Below are 21397 nucleotides of genomic sequence, written 5' to 3'. Positions count from 1 at the left end.
GGATGTACAATATATTTACATTTCTCGTATCTCTATCAGCCTATACATAAAAGCAGATTTCCTGTCTTGCTGCGTAAGAAGACATACAAAGGAGGATTTTACGATAAAACATGTAGGGGAAATAACATTGGAACTTAAAAAAAATCTATGCCAACAATAAAAATTTATTGCAGCGGTCATAAAATCTGCAAAATACCGTTTGATTACTTTTTCAGCTCTCTTGCGTAAAACATGGCAAATATATGTTGCAGCTTTTCCATATACCGGGTGATTCTGCGACTTCGTTACAAACTTTAGAGGTGATACAGGTGACATGTTTCAACAATTTGCATACAAAAATCCAAATACGTAAACGTTTCATTTCAAGGAGACAAGTTTTTGTGTGTGTATTCAATGTAGCCAGCTATCCTCGAAATCAAGGCCTTTTTTATGAAGTTTGGTTATATACTCCCTAATGCTGTAAACGTTGCTTAATTCTTATAAATGTGAATAATTTCAAGGGAAAAATTGTTCCGGGCCGGGTATCGATCCCGGGACCTCTGGTTGAACGTACCAGCGCTCTACCACTGAGCTACCCGGGAACTCTACCCGACACCGTCACAACTTTTCCCTTTATATCCACACAACTCGCGTGGGCTGACGAAACGCCAGAGACCCACATCGAGTGCACACAATCCCTGTGTGACTTGGAATTGTGGTTTTCTGTTAACGTACACAGTGACGTATATATTATGCAAATCTAGTCTTTCAGGTGAAGCTCCCTGTAAAGCAGATTTGAATAATTTCAAGGGAAAAATTGTTCCGGGGCCGGGTATCGATCCCGGGACCTCTGGTTGAACGTACCAGCGCTCTACCACTGAGCTACCCGGGAACTCCACCCGACACCGTCTCAACTTTTCCCTTTATATCCACACAACTCGCGTGGGCTGACAAAACGCCAGAGACCCACATCGAGTGCACACAATCTCTGTGTGACTTGGAATTGTGGTTTTCTGTTAACGTACACAGTGACGTATATATTATGCAAATGTAGTCTTTCAGGTGAAGCTCCCTGTAAAGCAGATTTGAATAATTTCAAGGGAAAAATTGTTCCGGGGCCGGGTATCGATCCCGGGACCTCTGGTTGAACGTACCAGCGCTCTACCACTGAACTAGGTGCATCGTAAATTAGGCCTATATTTTGACTGATGAAGCTTCACATCTTTTCTTGCAGTTCCACTCGTTCCTCCATAAATGAAACGCATGTCAGCAATTTCTCTTAATGGGAATCTTCCCATGAAAGAAAGAAACAAAATAAACTAAAATTCATTACTATCGTACGTAATACTCAACCAAAATGAGAACAACGTCATCAAGTACAACTACATATAAACTAAGGTGCGGTTTCACTGCATTTGCCATGAGTTGAATGTCAGATAGCATTTTAATATAAGCTGTAACCAAAATTCTGTACGTATTCTCATGAATTATGTAATGTTCACAAAAATTTGCAGAGCAACATCATGGCATGCATTGAAGAAAACTCAAAGATTTATTTAGCATTGCCTTCCATTGTTACTTAAGCCGGTTAGCACACAATTCAAGTTCCGTAATTACTAGACGAAGTGTTTGCGTGCACCGGTTCCAATATACAGGAACATCATTTTATTTTTACTAACATTCCTAATATTAACCTGGCTATACGTTTGTATTAACGGTTCAGAACCGGAAACACTATTTGCTAACCCCTTCCACTACCAGAGTTTGATAGTACTAGTGTAAAATACAAACAAATCACATTAATAGCTGTAGGACGGAAGAGAAATAGTGCATTCATTTACGTAAAAAAAAAAAAAAAAAAAAAAAAAAAAAAAAAAAAAAAAAAAAAAAAAAAAAAAAAACATGATTTTGAGTTTGATAATTTTCGTTGGGTTTTTATTTAATCAAAATATAGTACAGTAGTAACAGTTAGTGTTTTTACTCATGCATTGAGTTATCCATGCGGACGTATTCTTTATGCAGTGTATATTATACTGTCAACAGAAATTTAGCATAAATATAATGAGTGCATTTAAATTTAAAAATAACCATAATCGAGATAATTAAGTTTAAATATCTCGATTATGGTTGAAAATGGTGGTAGTTAATTTCAGTATTTATTTATTTATTTACTTATTTATTTACTTATTTATTTACTTATTTACTTACTTATTTATTTATTCATTTATTTTTTCATTTATTGATTGATTGATTCATTCATTCATTCATTTATTCATTTTTTATTTATTTTTTTATTTTTTATTTTTTATTTTTTTATTTTTTATTTATTTTTTATTTATTTACTTATTTATTTACTTACTTATTTATTTACTTATTTATTTACTTACTTATTTACTTATTTATTTGCTTATTTATTTATTATTTATTTATTTATTTACTTATTTATTTAGTTATTTATTTATTTAGTTATTTATTTATTTACTTATTTATTTGTTTACTTATTTATTTACTTATCTATTTATTTACTTATTTATTTATTTATTTATTCACTTATTTACTTATTTATTTTCTTATTTATTTATTTATTTACTTATTTATTTATTTACTTATTTATTTATTTATTTATTTACCTATTTATTTATTTATTTATTTACTTATTTATTTTCTTATTTACTTATTTATTTACTTATTTACTTATTTATTTACTTATTTACTTATTTACTTATTTATTTACTTATTTATTTATTTATTTATTTATTTATTTATTTATTTATTTACTTATTTATTTACTTATTTATTTATTTATTTACTTATTTATTCACTTATTTATTTACTTATTTATTTACTTATCTATTTATTTACTTATTTATTTATTTATTCACTTATTTACTTATTTATTTTCTTATTTATTTATTTATTTACTTATTTATTTATTTATTTATTTATTTACCTATTTATTTACTTATTTATTTACTTACTTATTTACTTATTTATTTATTTATTTACTTATTTATTTATTTACTTATCTATTTATTTATTTACTTATTTATTTATTTATTTACTTATTTATTTATTTACTTATTTGTTTATTTATTTACTTATTTATTTATTTATTTACTTATTTATTTATTTACTTATTTATTTATTTACTTATTTATTTATTTACTTATTTATTTATTTATTTACTTACTTATTTATTTATTTATTTATTTATTTATTTATTTATTTATCGAGAGTGGCTGATATACTATTAGTCAAGGATGTCCATTGGTGGGAAGTTAAGAAGATCGACAGTACTGGTGAGAGTACGGAGATGTCTGATTCAATTGATAAGGAACAGAGTGTATTCGTGGAAAAAAACGGGTACTACGTAGCAATCCATTCCAGAACTGAATTGATGACAGACAAGAAAAGACTAATAAAAGAATTGCAATAATAAATTAAAAATAAGTAATCTCCTAAATGATTTGTAAGATTCATAAAATCATGAAAAGAGCCTAAGTGACTTTTCTATGCCGAAACGCATAAAATAGCAAAAGACATCATTCATTTTAGTGCTCAGAAGTAATTAATTTGCTTTTGTAGAAATATTTTGTATTAGTTATCTTTAGAGTAATATGCAGAAAATGAAACGTCATAAAACAGCCAAAAGGTTGTATAGGTCATTCGTTATTTCGTGAAACCAAAAATGGTTTCGTGCGCCGTAGCATATAGTAAGAACCTCTTGGTGGGGATATGTGAGCTCGCTTGCTACGAGTAGAAGCGTAGCGAGGAAGGGAAGTTTCTCAGTCCACATTCTTCTTCCGCTGACACGCAGGTAAGTTTCACGAGATACTGATTGGCCTATAACTTACAAGTAAGCAATTATTATAACCCCTTTTCATTAAATACACGTCACTTCTTTATTTATTTTATAAAATGTAGCACTTTTTCATGTTTCTTGAACTCAACATAGCCTATTATTATACCTGTACCAGGAATGCAAAGAAAAATTTGAAAACGTAAAAAATAAAATTCTAGCAGAAAATCAACTTTTACCTCTTATAAAATTTAGAATTTGCGCAGGTATTCAAATATTAGAAATAATATATTATAACACTTTGCTGGAGTGGTTTAATACTTAAAAATGAGGTTATCTGTTCGAAGTGGGCCAAATTTGAAAGATTCATAATAAAACGTATAAACCAAGTCTAATAGTCTAAATTACGAGAGAAATTTCGTAATTTATCTTAGCAAAAGGTTTATTTTTCCGTCGATATTAACTTCACCATTTCATTTTTTAGTTTATTCTATGTAATAAAACAATCTCCAAAATCATCTGTCGAATTCTATAGTGAAACGTCACTGTTTACTTTTTATTTTAAATAGAGACCAATTATTGATTTAGGAAAATTATGTGCATCACTTTTACTAAACTGACCCGCTTATACAAAACATAAAGAACATCTGAGGAATAGCTCAGGAGAAATGGCTATGTAGAAAGAGATAGATAACATGTTCAAAATCACTTTCTGTTTACCAGAGATGTTAAAAAAAAGCTTGCAGTTCTGCAAAAATGTCGAAACATATTGGATCCAGAATCACAATGCAATGCTTTGTCTGCGTACTTCGTGTAACAAGAAAGTAAACGTAAAAATAGTAAAAGAAGAAACAACACGAGTGAAAAGTTGAACTATGCAAAATTTCTAACTCGGAAGAAAAGAGAAATGTACGTAACTTCTTTCTGAGGCATTAAAATGAGAAATACAAACCAAGGATCTGAAACTTTAATGAAGTCTTATACAATATTGGCAACACTTTAATTCATGGCTCATAGTGATTTAAACACATGAACACAGAAGAAGGCTACCGTCGTAGTTCGGTCGGCTGAAGGGATCACCTGTCGATCCGGAGTTGCGTCCGAACTTGGTTCGATTGCCGCTTAGGCTGGTTGGGTTTTTTCCGAGGTTTTCCCATTCGTAAGGAAATCTATGGCGAATCCTCGGCCTCATCTCGCCAAATACCATCTCTTCTTCTTCTTCTTCTTCTTCATGCACTAAGCCCTACTAAGGCCTGTTGCGCGCTCCAAATTATTAGTTCATTGGTCTTTCCATCGTTTTTTTTGGTCTTCCTATGTTTCGTTTCCCTTCTGGTATATAATTTAATATTTTCTTTGGGTATCTTCTCTCATCCATTCTGTCTACGTGATCTATCCATTTTTGTCTATGATGGTCTATTCCTTCATTTAGGTTAAAAATCTGTAATTGATGTCTTATATCTTCATTTCTGATTCTGTCCCTTTTAGTGACTTCCAGAACTGATCTTAAAAACCTCATTTCTGCTGCCTGTAGTCTACTTTTATCTCTACTTGTCATTGTCCAAGTTTCACTACTATATAGAGCTGCAGGAACTGCCATAGTTTTATAAAATTTTATCATCGTATCTTTTCTTACTTTATTTTTTAAAGTTCTTTTAATTGTTCCGCATATTTTTGAAAAAAAAATTCAACTTTATTTCCAATATCTACCTCTTTAATATATGATATTGATGACCCTAAAAATTTAAATGTATTTACTTGTTCAATTATATTATTGTCTAATACAAGTTTACATTTTAGCGGATGAGTTCCTTGAAATCCCATAGATTTGGTTTTGTTTTTTGATATACCAAAATTGTAATTAAGAGTTATTTTATGGAGTTCAAATAATGCTCTTTGTAGCGTGTCTTCATTGTCAGAAATTATTACTTGGTCATCTGCATATAGGAGTGCCAAATACCATCTCGCTATCACAAATCTCATTCAATTCAAATAACCGAGTAATTCTTACAGTGTCGTTAAATAATCAACTAAAAAAAGAAGAACTACAGAAATCCTAAATTTTATTTTGGATAGGCCTATGTTAAATTCTCACAACAAAAATAAATTACCATAGTAAATACAGTAACGATATTAAAAATACAATGTTGTATGTTATTAAATATCATATACACATCTAAAACGCTATTATGAGAATATTTGTCACATTATTCGTGTCTTTGCATTACACATTCCTTTCTAACGTGTGTCTGAAAAGTTGCGTGCCAAATGGGGCAATTAGTTGCTTTTATTTTCTAGATGAAATAATAAAATAGAAAAATAATCAGCTTGATGGAACGAAATCACATTATGCACTGACGACTTGCCAAAAATTAAGAAATATGTTTCGGGACCATTGGATTGGACGATGCGGACCTATCAGTTGGCCTCCACGTTCGCCAAACCCTATATCACTTGATTTTTTTCTCTAGGGCTATATGAAACAGCACGTGTTTCAGACACAGCCCGAAAATCTGGATGACTTAAAGGAAAGAATCACCAATACCCTACACAGAATTCCACTAGCTACACTTTTACGTGTGACAGATGAAAATTTGAATCGTGTAAGGCAGGCCTGCACAAGTTTTGCGCTCTCCGAGCCGGCTCACAGCTCATGAGCGGAATGCAGATGTTAGCTGCGCTCTGTATACGGGTGGACTGGGAGAAGGGGTGATCTCGTACAAAATGTAGGCCTACACAAAAGGAGGTACTATTACGAGTGTTTATGAAATGAATTCCCGTTCAGTGTTTGCAAAATTATCTTGGACTATTATTAATTAATAAAGAAATATTTATTTTACAGAAATAATAGAAATTCTATAGCTACTTAAATGTACATTGTTATTTTGTTATATTTTTATTTATCAGTACATCAAAACGAGGTTTTATGTTGTCGGTAGCTGAAAGGAACAGTAGCCTACTGATCGTAATGAAACATCAGTTACAGATGTTCGATGCCTGCCTTTATTAAAGTTGATTATAGAAAACAGTTGCTCTCAAATATAAATGTTGAGCCAAACATAGCAATCATTTTCACAGCCAGCCTGTGTAGTCGTGGATATTATTGCTAATGTTTAGTCTTGTAAAACTCAACCAGGCTAGTAGTATTATTCAAACGATCTTTAGCCCTTACGCCGCATTGAAGATCAATATGTTCGAGCTGTAAATCGTTAAATGTTAAATGTTATGTTCCGTGTTTTAGATTCCTAAATACTGTACTGTAGCAGTAGGTAAGCAACGTGAAACAGTTACTGGGAATAGGCCTACACACTTCACTCCACTAGATAACTGAGTGGTCATTTCCCTTCCCTCTACATATAGCAAGTCTATGTCATTCTGACTGATCTACCGCTCTCCCGCATTCGTTGAGCCCTGTTTGTGCAGGTATGGTGTAAGACATTGTCTTCGAGTGCACGGTGCATTTTTTGAACATGAACGATAAGTACGTGAACAAATCCAGTATTCATAAACTTACAAACTGACTTGGCACGCGACCTTTGAGACACACGATATTTTGATGCCTTAAATATCCATTGTCGGAATTGTCTACCGTTATAAAATATAAAAACGGCTCCTGATGTGATGTGTGATGTGATGTGATGTGATGTGTGGTGTGGTGTGGTGGGACGTGTGACGTGAGACCTGAGACGTGAGACGTGTGACGTGTGACTTGTGACTTGTGACGTGTGACACGTGACGTGGCGTGGCGTGATGTGATGTGATGTGATTTCAAGGAAACGCTTGCCGTGAGGGTGGCTGTTCTCTTCTGTTCGTTCTAGGCTTCCTAAGTAGCTTGTCATTCATGATTGAGAAGTGTAAATACTATCCTATATTTTTGTGGACAGTGTTATTGACAATATTTATTTCCTAAAATATAGGAACCACCTCAGATCGAGATAACTAATTTTTGACCTGTTCCATATTCTAGCTGTAAGCATGTATGAATACCATGGAATGTTAATAAATACAATACAATACAATACAATACAATACAATACAATACAATACAATCAGCAAGTCAGAGTTCTGACACTACATTTAAGAGGAAGAAAATGCAGTAACTTTTTTGGGAGTATGGCACTAGTACAAATACAAGTATGTTGTGCTCTATTGTACATGGAAGGTGGTTCAGGAAGAACAGCAAATATTTAAGGGTGGTAGTAGGTACGGATTATTCTAAGTAAATAAATTCAAATAAACACGATTTCTACTGGTTTGACAATGTCATTACATTTCTGATATCGGGCATTCGTTTAATCTAATTCTCAACCTGATGGCGAGATGGACGGGGAAAATTAGCAGGAAATTATGTTATTTTCCCCTTGGATCACGAAAAAAAAAAAAAGAAAGAAATCGGCGTAGGCGAGTATCGGAGACAGTCACAAGTAAGTTTTATGTCCGAATATGTTGCAGATGGGATTGCCGTCAAATAAACGTCAGGTGTCAATCAACATCGAAAAATTTCTTCTTTTCACACACCCTGGAAACCCGGTAAATCTTAGATGACTCTGGAAGTAGACATTTTGTATGCATTGAGAGTAAACTTTTCGGTTGTTATATGTAATAACCATCGTGATTTATCGTTTGCTACCCGTTACTTGTGCGGCCGAACCCATTTGCGCTGCATATGCCCTTGACATTGTGAATTTTCTTTCTTTCCTCAATTTCACTCCAGAATTTTTTCAATTTATCTTGTGAACTGCTTACTGTTGCTTAGTTGAGATTGTAGCCTGATTAATCACGAATCGTTTGACACCAATGCGAATGTTTTATCGCTTCGCATTCTCAAGTTACACTGCCTCGGCTTCTGAGAAACCTGACAATTCGTACCTCAAATTGCCTCCCCTCCTACGTATCGTCACTCCAACTCAAGATCACGTCTGTACATTGATCCTTCGTCTGTCGATCGCCGTTTACTTCGCTGGAGTGCTGTATGTCGTGTAGTTTAGAAATTATAGGCGCGACAATCTCGCCTGTAAATGTGTCGGTCGACTTTCTAGAATGGTACGCTAGTGTGCAGGACTGAAGTTATAAAGGTACCTATTCACGTCAGAAAAGGAAAGGATATGAAAAAAGAAAGAAAGAAAGATGGAAATAAGGAAAGGAAGAAAGAAACAAAGAAAGAAAGAACTAAAGGAGGAAAGAAAGAAACGAGGAAAAAAAAGAAAGGAGGAAAGAAAGAAAGAAAGAAAGTAAGGAGAAAAGAGAGGAGGAAAGAAAGGAAGTAAGAAAGAAAAGAGGAAAGAAAGGAAGAAAGAAATGAGAAAAGGAGGAAAGAAAGGAGGAAAGAAAAAAGAAAGGAGGAAAGAGAGACAGGAGCAAAGAAAGAAAGGAGAAAAGAGAGAAAGAAACAAAGAAAAAAGGAAATAAGAAAAGGAAGAAAGAAACAAAGAAAGAAAGGAGAAAAGGAGGAAAGAAAGGAAGAAAGAAAGGAGGAAAGAAAGAAAGAAAGGAGGAAAGAAAGAAAGGAGGAAAGAAAAAATAAAGAAAGAAAGGAGGAAAGGAGGAAAGAAAGGAGGAAAGTAAGAAGGAAAGAAAGAAAGGAAGAAAGAAAGGAGGAAAGAAAAAAATAAAGAAAGAAAGGAGGAAAGAAAGAAAGAAAGGAGGAAAGAATGAAAGAGGAAAGAAGGAAATAAAGAAAAAAAGAAAGGAAGGAGGAAAGAAAGGAAGAGGAAAGAAGGAAATAAAGAAAAAAAGAAAGGAAGGAGGAAAGAAAGAAAGAAGAAAAGAAAGGTGGAAAGAGAGAAAGGAGGAAAGAAAGAAAGGGAGAAAGAAAGAAAGAAGGAAGGAAAGAAAGAAGGAAATAAGGAAACGAAGAAAGAAAGAAAGAAAGGGGAAAAGGAGGAAAGGAAGAAAGAAAGAAAGGAGGAAAGGAGGAAAGAAAGAAAGGAGGAAAGAAAGAAAGGAGGAAAGAAAGAAAGGAGGAAAGAAAGAAAGGAGGAAAGAATGAAAGAGGAAAGAAGGAAATAAAGAAAAAATAAAGGAAGGAGGAAAGAAAGAAAGAAGAAAAGAAAGAAAAGTGGAAAGAGAGAAAGGAGGAAAGAAAGAAAGGGAGAAAGAAAGAAAGAAGGAAAGAAAGAAGGAAATAAGGAAACGAAGAAAGAAAGAAAGAAAGAAAGAAAGAAAGGGGATAAGGAAGAAAGAAAGAAAGAAAGGGGAAAAGGAGGAAAGGAAGAAAGAAAGAAAGAAAGAAAGGAGGAAAGGAGGAAAGAAAGAAAGGAGGAAAGAAAGAAAGGAGGAAAGAATGAAAGAGGAAAGAAGGAAATAAAGAAAAAATAAAGGGAGGAGGAAAGAAAGAAAGAAGAAAAGAAAGAAAGGTGGAAAGAGAGAAAGGAGGAAAGAAAGAAAGGGAGAAAGAAAGAAAGAAGGAAAGAAAGAAGGAAATAAGGAAACGAAGAAAGAAAGAAAGAAAGAAAGGGGATAAGGAAGAAAGAAAGAAAGAAAGAAAGAAAGAAAGAAAGGGGATAAGGAAGAAAGAAAGAAAGAAAGAAAGAAAGAAAGAAAACTTCGAATTATAATAAATGTTACAGGACTTTAAGTGATGGAACAGAATGAAACCGAAATATTAAGAGAAAACCGTCAAGGAATTAGCATATTATGGATAATTAGAATGTGCAAAAATAACACCGAAATATATTATCGGTCTAATGACGTTTACCAGTAACAGAAATGAAAACTAAAGTTTTGATTACTTGTAATAGTCTCTATATAGTATATTGCGATACAAGTGTGGTAAGTGCATTATAACAGAATCGAGAAAGACTTTGAAAAAACGAGTCGAAACGGTAAGAACCAGAACTTGCGGTATTGTCGACTTACGATGCATGTAAACAACAATGGTAAGTAGGGGGAAAAAAACATGATTGTAAAAAACAATAGAATATTTCACTCAGATCGAAGGCAAATATAACCAACTGATTGCATCTACTCAATCTGTGTGGTAAGGATTACATTCTCAGAGTACAGTTTCGTTTCTAGAAAATCCAAGTAGTTATGCGTTTCTGTTCTAAAGCATAATGATTTTAATGCTGGTCTTATTGTATAAAATCATCCGGATTTTTCGTGTTCATTGTCTATGATTAATATTATCCCTGATCACGTATATAACAGATCGACAATCGTAATCTTCAAAATGGTAGCGTATGGAAGAGAACAACCACCAGGATCGCCACCGTCGATTTAAAACAATCGCTAGATGGATGTACAGTTGCTCCATGCAATTCAAATGGAAGTTATGACGTGACTCTTTCAACTGTCGCTAGATGGCAGCACAGTAAACTTGATAAAAGTTGTTGCCGCAAAACCTATAAGGCTCAGTAATCTGTTATATAGTGACTTCACCTTTCTTCTCATGTTTCTGTGAGTCAAAACAAATGGATGTAAACAACCTACTTAGCACTTAAATTGGGTAATGACAGAGCAGACCAGTAATATTAATGGCCATAAAATGGGTTACATGTAGAGAGTGTTTCCAATTTAAAGTTTAGAAATCTTGGCTCATTCCAAGTTGATTTAACTCAACACATCTTAACAAATTGACATAATTGAGAATATATTATAAAAATAATGTCTCAATTACAAAATACTCTTTTCTTAAGTAAACGCTCAAAATAATACCACATTTAAATTGTAAATTATGTTTCATTTAACGACTCTCGCAACTGCCAAGGCTATATCAGCACCACCGGTGTGCCGAAATTTTCTCCCGCAGGACTTTCTTACACGCCAGTAAATCTACCGACATGAACCTGTCGCATTTAAGCACACTTAAATCCCATCGACAGAGACCGGGATCGAATCCGCAACCCCGGACACAGGTTGTCAGCACTCTGCAGACTCCGCCGACTTCATCTTTTGAAAAGGTACAAACATTCAAATATCTTGGAGCAATGGTAACAAAATGTAAATGTCACTCGAGAGAAATTTAAATGCAGAATAATAGGGTAAATGCCTGCTATTATTCTCTTGAAAAGCTTTTGTCATCTAGTCTGCTTTCAAGAAAATTGTAATTATCCTATAGCATTATCATCGTTAGTATTATTTTCCCTAATGTTTATCAGGAGTTCCAATCGCCTACGTGCCATTTTATTTTATGCCAGTTATTTCTGACTATGACATTTTTACTACGTCACACTACTTTTGATCAATAAAACGGTACGAAAGGACGTCTTTCAACCAATCATGGCTGCTTATCGCACATTTTATCGCGTCCCTAGCATTTGTTTAATTTTATCGCGTCCCTAGCATTTGTTTATTTTTATCACTACCCTAGCATTTGTATCTTTGTTTGCCAACATTTCAAACAGGACGTCAAAAAAGAGAAAATTACAAACCACCTCAGTCGATGCACAGCACTTTCAAATATGACTCACATTGGCATTCAAGAACAAGAATTAATAAAGATCACTGGTCATAGCTATGCATCTTGCCTGAAACCCTATTTACAAATAAATGAAGAGCACCATTCGGAAATCCTGAATAAGTTGAGGGATACACCATGAACATCACCGAGTTCACTTCTTTTACGCACACGTCCAATATAACAACAACTGAACCACCAACCACTAAAACATTCAAATTTGAAAATTGTACCTACTTTCAATAATTGTTTCTTTTAAATTATTCATGTTTATTTTTTATTTCATCATCGTTAATTAAAACGTTTCTTGTTTATTTCATCATCCCTAATTAAAACTTTTCTAACACTTGTTTACATTATTTAGGTTATGTTATAGCTTCTGCTATATGATATTATGGATAGTCACGTATCAGAGATTGTTTAATACTAAGATTTATTGAAAATCATCTGTCAAGTGACGTTGATTACTGGGATCGGGAAAATTGAAGTGGAATGCAACTGTTTTAATAAAAATGAAACTGAATCAACAAAGCCTTCTTGACCAGTAACCGTCCACAGAGTTCAGTGAAGATTCCATAGTTGGCACAACTGATAAGAAAACAGCTATTCATAACACACTACTGCCATCTACAAGCGTAATATTTATAATGTTGATATGGTACAAATTTGAAGACAGTTTTGTATTTTCGTAAATCAATTAATATTTTATTGTATTCTAGTACTTCGTTACTTCTAATCTTTATATTATTTCTTCTAATCGTGTAATAGTCAATTAAATCCCACTCGAGTTTTGATTTTCTCTAGATAAATGAAAACCTCTAGTGAGATTACTGTTGACTATATCGTTTATATGACGTCATTCCATTTTCGACCAATGAAGTGTAATGAAATTTTGAATTCCAACCAATCACAGTCAGACTTTGCGATAATTTCTGCAGCTAGATTTATCGCTATCAATTTATCGCATGGTCGTTCTTTTGTTTAGTCGTTGTCGCCAATTGTTTCCCCGTAAATTGATGATCATGAATACATTAAGATGCAGCTACACGGTTAAACTTTTCTTTCAACTTTAAAGCAATGAATGCAAGATTGATATTTAATATTAATTAATATATTTACGCAGTGAAGACGACGTTCAAAACGGCGCACCATGCAGACACAAAATCTTCATGCATCTTAATTGAACGTACCTTTTAAACTTGATTCTTTCAATATTCTTCCCAGATTGCACGCATACGCGATTGGAGTATTGAACTGTGTAGATGCAGCTTTAGTTCCGTTACACACTACAGCGAGAATGCCTTTTGTCAAGCTATAAAAAATGCTTTCGTGTAGCACTCATTGTAAGTAACGGTCGAAACAAGGCACAGCTGACATTGGTCCTGCTTCCACAGGTAGGCCTAAAGTAACCTATAAAATTGTAGGCTATAACATTTGTATTGAAATTAAACAATTAATAGACGTTCAAATTTATGTAACATCATCGCATATCAAACTCAAAGACCTTGCATAGTAATAATGTCTTTGATCAAACTGCCTTTCGTATGGCGTAATAAAATTCCTGTTTTAATTAGGCCTATCTATACAGAGATGGCTTCACTGTGTAGCAACATGTCTCGCTGTGAATACATAAGCAATGGTATATAGCTGTCCCCACTGTTACTGTTAAATTAAATTATGATTTCGACAGATAATAAAATGTATTTGTTATAATAATAATAGAAAAGTGCAGTACATATAATTAACATTGTTAAACCTGTATTTCGCTTTTCGCAATTGGCATTACTGAATAATAACACCGAATTTCTTTATTGCAATAATCGATATTCATCTACGAGTATTTCAACTTCACAATGTCTGAATAGGTTAAGTATTCGTTAATATACAATTATTAACATTTTGTGATCGAATTTTAGGGATATATTATTTAAATTTTTATTTTATTCACGAAATAGTCCTAATAAATGTCACTCGAGGTCTGAGATTTCCCAGATAAATCCACTCGCTTCGCTAGTGGATGTATCGGCAGATCTCAGACCTCTCGTGACATTTACAGATAATTCTATTTTACCTGTCAATCGTTAGCGAATAATATATAAATTCAGAAAATGTCAGAAAATGAGATAATTATGTTGGATAAATACAAAGCAAGCGGCATCTTAATTTTTCGTTTCAAAAACTTGAATAAAATAATTATGGGCGTTGGTGAAAATAGTCCTAAATTAACAGTCCTCAACGCTGCCTATGATTATTGCTAATAGTTTCCACCCCTAAAAACGATGTAACTTAGAGTGGACGAGAGTGATTGGACTATGTAAGTACAGCCGTAGCCTAGTTGTTAACACCTACAGTAACTGTATTATTGAAACTGCACGAAAAACGTGGTAACTGTCGCCACAAGGCACTTCACGGTATGAAGCACACAGTCTGTATGCATTAACAATAAATGGCACGTCTCTGCTGAAATACGTCGAGGGCAATGTTGGTTTAAACTTTGGTTTAGTTACCATTTCCATGGCAACAATAACTGACAGAGGAAACAAGAAGAGGAACTGACCTGAGCTCTGGCTTGTTCTCCAACCAGAATGACGTCACGCGTTGCGTCGTGTAGTGGGATATCGGAGATGAACAAGCCGCGGCCCGTGAGCCCGTCCAGGCCGTCTAGAAACGGGGAACCGACGAATAAAATGGAGTCAGACTCGGGACAATACACCATCTGTCCCTTGAGTTCCAAACCCTGAAACAATCAAAGGAACAAGTCAACATTTAATTAGGGAAAATTCACAAGATAACGAAAAGAAGTAAGCCTAGCCTGTGTACGAATTATGTAAAAACTAGTGGCTTGTGCAGCAAATGCTGCAAACTAAGTTCATTAGACGTTCAAATAAACATTTTTCAGATTTATTTTCAGTGAAGAATACCAGACATTCTGAAAGTTATTTGCTTTCATAACAATGAAAGAAACTCTCTCTCGAGCCAATACTAAAGAGAACAACGGATATAAATATCTACACCATACCGCCATTAAATATATGAAAAGGACCAAACACCACTTGATTAATAACTCTAAAAATACTTTATTTTTAGTAATATTATTTTCTTACGTAAATTTTGTAGCTTTCGGTAACATATACTATATATACTATATAGCCGCCACTCAGTAAAATATAGAAATCAAAATCCAATTTAAGTTATTCTCTACATCTACTTATATAACCCCAAAACGTTTCACTTTCATATCATCAATATAGCATTAATATGTATAATTAATGAAAAATAGTCACATCACGGCATTAACTACAATAATATTTCATTTCTAATAGTAATAATGCCATCAAACCACCTCAAGTTTTGTAGTTTTTAATATCCAATACACAGCTGTACCCAGAAAATTACACACCACAGAATGGAACCTGTAAATTATTTTTAGTTAGTTAAGTTTTTAATAACCAATTTAATTTGAGCTGTAAATATGTCAGCATTCTTGCAGATCATGGCCTTCGTGTAATATTGTTTACTGTAGTGTGTGTTTTGTTTTATTCTGAAATGCAACACGGCCGACTTGATGCTCGCTTCGCTTCTCCTGAATGCAATTAGCTAGTTCTCAAAACTGACGACAGATGGATTTTGGAAAATAGGACAATTATGTAGGACATTTCACTGAAAACTACTATTTTCCCGAAAAACTTTAGGTTCGAAGCTTCAAAATGAGGGGCCATTTATTAAAATCCGTTCAGCCGTTTTCCCATAAATTCCATTACTAGTTCAAATTATATATATATATATATATATATATATATATATATATATATATATATAGACGTTTATATATTAAAATAATATATTTAACTAGAATCAATTTATTAAGGCAAAATTACCTAAAGGATTTCAGTCAAATTATATTATGAAATTTCATGGAATTATTAGATCCTAATTTAATACTCTTAATTATATAGAATAACACTACAGGGTGATTCACAGGAGTTACCGCCACTTACGCAGCTTATTTCTTAAGACATTCTGAGCAAAAACTGTCATGTAAACATGCGTCCTATTCTCAATATATTCAGAACTAGCCGTACCCGTGCGCTCCGCTGCACCTGTTAGAAATAAATATAAAGTAATTACATAATTAAAATAGGACTTTTGATCCTGGGAACATTCGTGTTTGATAGAAGGATAAATCGTTTAATATGTTACTTAATTTAAATTGTATTAAAATAATTAAAATGCGGTAATTTTGGTCCAGAGAGTAATCATTTGGTGCAATGACAATTCTTTTAACATGTTTCTTAATTGTTATTACATGCAACCATAGTTTAATGAAGATTGACACATCATTTTGTATTAATGTGTATACTTTATATTACTTGCTATATGTTTCAGAAGTTACTGTAATATCATTGCAGAATTATGTCTATCTAGAGAAACTACACTTTCCAATGGTGAAATAATAATTCAACAATTAATTAGTTCCCGATATTACTTCATACGAACACAGAAACATTTTCTTAGGCTATGTTTAATAGCTTTCGATTGTTGTTGTTCAAGGCCCCTTATAGACGAAGTCATTTGTTTTTATTTCAGTACAGTGCTGTTATTGTAATTTTAAAACTCATTTATCTCATTAAATATCAGTCCTATCAAAATTTTGTATAGAATAAAACTTATCGGACATTATTTTCAAAGAAACTTTTGTTATGTAATATTTGTCATGAGAATCAATAATAAGCGAGATATTTCGATTTATTTAATTCAGGTCCCCTTATAACCCCCCTTTTAAATAAAGTATTTTGGATGCCATATAGCCTAAAATCTAAGTTACAACGAACTTAATTTATATTCCAATTTTCATATAAATCGGTTCAGCCATTATCGCGTGAAAAGGTAACAAATATCCAGATAGACAGACAGACAGAGAGACAGACAGACATACAAACAAAAATTTCATAAAAGGGATTTTCGATTTCAGGATGGTTAATTATACATGTTAACACCAATTATTTTTGGAAAATCGAAAATTACCAGAAACATTTTGGCTACAGATTTATTATTAGTATAGATAGAATAACACTACAGAGTGATTCACGAAGAGTTACCGCCATTTATGCAGCTTATTCTCAACAAGAACTGTCACATAAACATGAGTCCTATTCTCAATATTTTCAAAATTACACTAATTTGAAGTTGTTAAAAATACCATTTTTCTTTAGTTTCAAGAGTACAAGAATGTTATAAATAGAGAATGGACTATTCAGAAGTATCATTTCTTTAATTGGCTAGTATTCTGGAGCTAAAAATGTGTTCTTGACTCCCTAGTTGCTTTGTACAGATTCCCCCCCCCCATTTTTTTAAACTAAAATTACATTATTCTTACATTCTTCTCACAACAATTGTTACAGATCACATGACTGCTAGCAACTTGATTCTTTACAGTTCAATTTTGCATCTTAATGTATAGTCTTGAAAGTTCACAAGAATTACGTGATTTGTAACAATTGCTGTGATAAATGTGCGAGAAAAATATAATTTTGTAGCCTAGTTAAAAATTGAAAAAAAAAAAAGACATTCTGTACGAAACAACTATGGAATTAACAACACATTTTCAGACAATTAAAGAAATAATACTTTTGAATAGTTCATTCCCTAACAAAATTGTAATATTCTTTTGCCATTAAAACTAAAGGAAAAAAGTTTTTTTTTTTTTTTTCAAATTAGTGTAATTCTGAAAATATTGGGAATAGAACCCATGTTTATATGACATTTTTTGGCCAAAACGTTACGGGAATATGCTTCGAAAGTGGCGGTAACTCCTCGTGAATCACCCTGTATACTGGTCGATCTTACCCTCTCGCACATTTTCAGAATCAGAATATTCCGATTTGCCATAATAGAGCTGCTTTGAGAAATAGCAATAATTTAATGGAAAATCAGAATGTTTCTAAAATCACCGAAACTTTGTTCAGAACAAGGCGTACATTAGCATAAAAACTATTTCTTTCAACATAGAAAGAAGCATAAAATACTTTATGCTCGACCATGCCGAAATGTAGTAATTATACACCTGGTAGCAGTCCTTTAATGCATGTCATTAAAGTACACCTACTCATTAAAGTACAGGTGTTCAGCCAATCACAACTCAGCTTACAGGTGTTCAGCCAATGACAACTCAGCTTTGTACCGTTATAAAACCGCAAGTATCGATTATTCTCGGATATGCAATCGAAAGAGAATTAGCGAAAAGTCACGGAGGCTGGAAATCCAACACTGTCGCAGAAGGTTATGTTCTGTTACTATAATAATTAGCGTTAATTGTAAATAATATTCAAATAAATTCAATTTGTCATCTCGTTTTTCAATGTCGAATTCAATAATCAAAGTTATATCAACTTTAACGGGATTACATCAAGGTCAATGACATTATTGTTCGTCGGAAAAATCAATACTTTCGCGTCTGCGCACATCTCACAATTCACGACCTAGAACAAGGTCACTTCCGATCTTGTCAGATACAAATAAAATGTATACATCTGAATAATTTCAAGTTAGAAATATGGTCGAGCACAAAAAGTGGTATGAAACTTGCCTATAATGGTAATTAAGACGCTCGTATAAATATTATGAAACTCGCTTGCGCTCGTTTCATAAATATCCATACTTGCGTCTTAATTACTATCATTATAGGCTCGTAGCATAATGTACTATTATAAAATCATGAATATGGAGTTAAAATGTCACAACATTTTGTTCTTCCATTCTCTATACGTAAGTCTGAACAAAAGTATGTTATTGACTCCTTCCATTCAGTTTTTAAATACAAGCAGAATGGCGAAGAATTTTTTGGAACGGACACAAGAAAATTCCAGCTCACATTGGGTTCCAAAAGTGTTTATTTATTTGGCTATTTAATAACGCTGTAGTAACTATTAGACTATTTAGCGTCGATGCAATTCGTGAAAGCGAGATGGTACTTTGACCAAGTTAGGCGGAGGTTTCAGAATTCCATTAGGTGACTTTCTCCTTTTAGCACGAGAAAACCTAAAAAAAAGCCCAATCAGAAAATAAGCCCAATTGAGAATAGAACCCACTACCGAGCCCAGTTCCGAATCAACAGGGAAACATACCTAACGTCTGAGCTATGCCAATGACCTTTTAAAATGTTTCCAAGTAGTTTTCTATTGAATCATTAATGCGAAGACGGTGCTATCTAGCGTAATGTAAAAACTGATACATAATAATTCCGCCATTTCCGTATAAATCCCGAAAAGACAAAGTATATTGAACGAAATGGAAATATAAAAATTGGAAATTTATCCTTTGAAGATGTGGAAAAATTCAAATACCTGGGAGCAACAGTAACAAATATAAATGATACTCGGGTGGAAATTAAACACAGAATAAATATGGGAAATGCCTGTTATTATTCGGCTGAGAAGCTTTTATCATCCAATCTGCCGTCAAAAATTCTCAAAATTAGAATTTAAAAAACAGTTATATTACCGGTTGTTCTTTATGGTTGTGAAACTTGGACTCTCACTTTGAGAGAGGAACATAGATTAAGGGCGTTTGAGAATAAGGTGCTTAGGAAAATATTTGGGTCTAAGAGGGATGAAGTTACAGGAGTTTGGAGAAAGTTACACAACACAGAAATGCACGCATTGTATTCTTCACCTGACGTAATTAGGAACATTAAATCCAGATGTTTGAGATGGGCAGGGCATGCAGCACGTATGGGCGAATCCATAAATGCATATAGAGTGTTAGTGGGAGGCCAGAGGGAAAAAGACCTTTGGGGAGGCCGAGACGTAGATGGGAAGATAATATTAAAATGGATCTGAGGACGGTGGGATATGATGATAGAGACTGAACTAATCTTGCTCAGGGTAGGGACCAATGGCAGGCTTATGTGAGGGCGGCAATGAACCTCCGGGTTCCTTAAAAGCCAGTAAGTGAGTAAGTAAGTAGCTTTCTAAAATGAATTAGTATAATGATAATTTGTCAAAAACATAAAGTTACTTAGTCACACGATAAAAAGTGTTAAAATTTTTAAAAAAGATCCTGCTACAAAATATAACAAGAAATATCTTCCTCTACATACACGTAAAGTTAGTACCGATCTAGGGAAACTGCAAGCCGGTTATGTCATATAGAAGTGATCTGTTACTGACTGCTGGAAATGGGGTATTGGTTTTGCAGTAGGTGAATGCTTAGTAAAGTGTTATATGTTAGTAATCTAGTCAAAGTGGATAATAAATATGCCACTACACTTCTATAGTCTATATGGAATGAAAGCTACAGTTCTGATGTGTATTCCTATGTAAATTTAATGAAAAGTACGATAAATATGGTCTAAGAAGAAACGAACATGGTGAATAGCTCAGAAAAAGTAAAATATCGCACAGTCATAGAATGAGTTGTTTCGTTGTTTAGTCAACTGTTCAAAGACAGGTCTGAACCTCACAAGTGATACCAAGAAGGCACAACCTATGAGGCAACTAGGTCAGGAGATAATGGGTAGGGTGGCCAGTTTCTTTCCCCTTCCATTGCATACATCGCCGACTAGTTACATATATTACACTAGTCAGACTTCTGACGCATACAAACAATTGTTCCTCCTTTGACACATATCATCAAGTGAGATGTACTGCCTGATAATAGATGTAGCCTACATATCAGCCAGAACCTCAATCAGAGGATAAAGAACGGATAAAAGTTTTAAATGTGTCAATAAGACACAGCGAGACCAACATATCGTCAGTTTACAAGCAAAACTCATTAAGTAAAAACTATTACTTCTGAGAAAAAGACGGATATAATGCACATAATGTATCTGAATAAACTTAGAATTGAAAATTAAATACACATAAAGAGGAACAACTTACGAAATAAGTTATAATATTTTAAGGATTTAATTTTGTTAAGAGCTTCCAAAACGCCTTTTGCTCAGAGGTAATATGTTTGTCTTAATTTGTTTTGCTTGTAAGCCGACGATATGTTACTTACAACCATAACGTAGCCTACTCAACCAGCCCTTGCTAAAAGGCTACAGTAACAATACAGGGTGATTCACGAGGAAAGGTAAAAAATTTAGGATACGATATCTTAGGCCATTTTTAGTGAAAAAGTTCATATGAACATACAGTAGGTCCGTTTTCGAAAGATGGCGGAGCTAGATGCATTTTTTTGGTAAAACGTCTCGCCCCAATGTGAATCAGACCTTACCA

At 33.5% G+C, this 21397-nt stretch overlaps 1 protein-coding gene across 1 annotated transcript in view; it reads right to left on the bottom strand.

Moving 5' to 3' along the window:
- Window positions 1-21397, bottom strand: part of Gycalpha99B (guanylate cyclase 1 soluble subunit alpha 2) — a 1225856-nt gene that overhangs the window by 517464 nt on the left and 686995 nt on the right. The window contains exon 7 of the mRNA XM_069832137.1: window positions 14731-14910. Coding sequence (XP_069688238.1) covers window positions 14731-14910 — 180 coding nt within the window. The remainder of the gene's footprint in view (window positions 1-14730; window positions 14911-21397) is intronic.

Source organism: Periplaneta americana, chromosome 8 (assembly GCF_040183065.1).
Source record: "Periplaneta americana isolate PAMFEO1 chromosome 8, P.americana_PAMFEO1_priV1, whole genome shotgun sequence".
NCBI classification, from domain to species: domain Eukaryota; kingdom Metazoa; phylum Arthropoda; class Insecta; order Blattodea; family Blattidae; genus Periplaneta; species Periplaneta americana.
The sequence above is the reverse complement of the archived record's forward strand: the minus strand, read 5'-3'. Positions and strand labels throughout refer to the sequence as shown.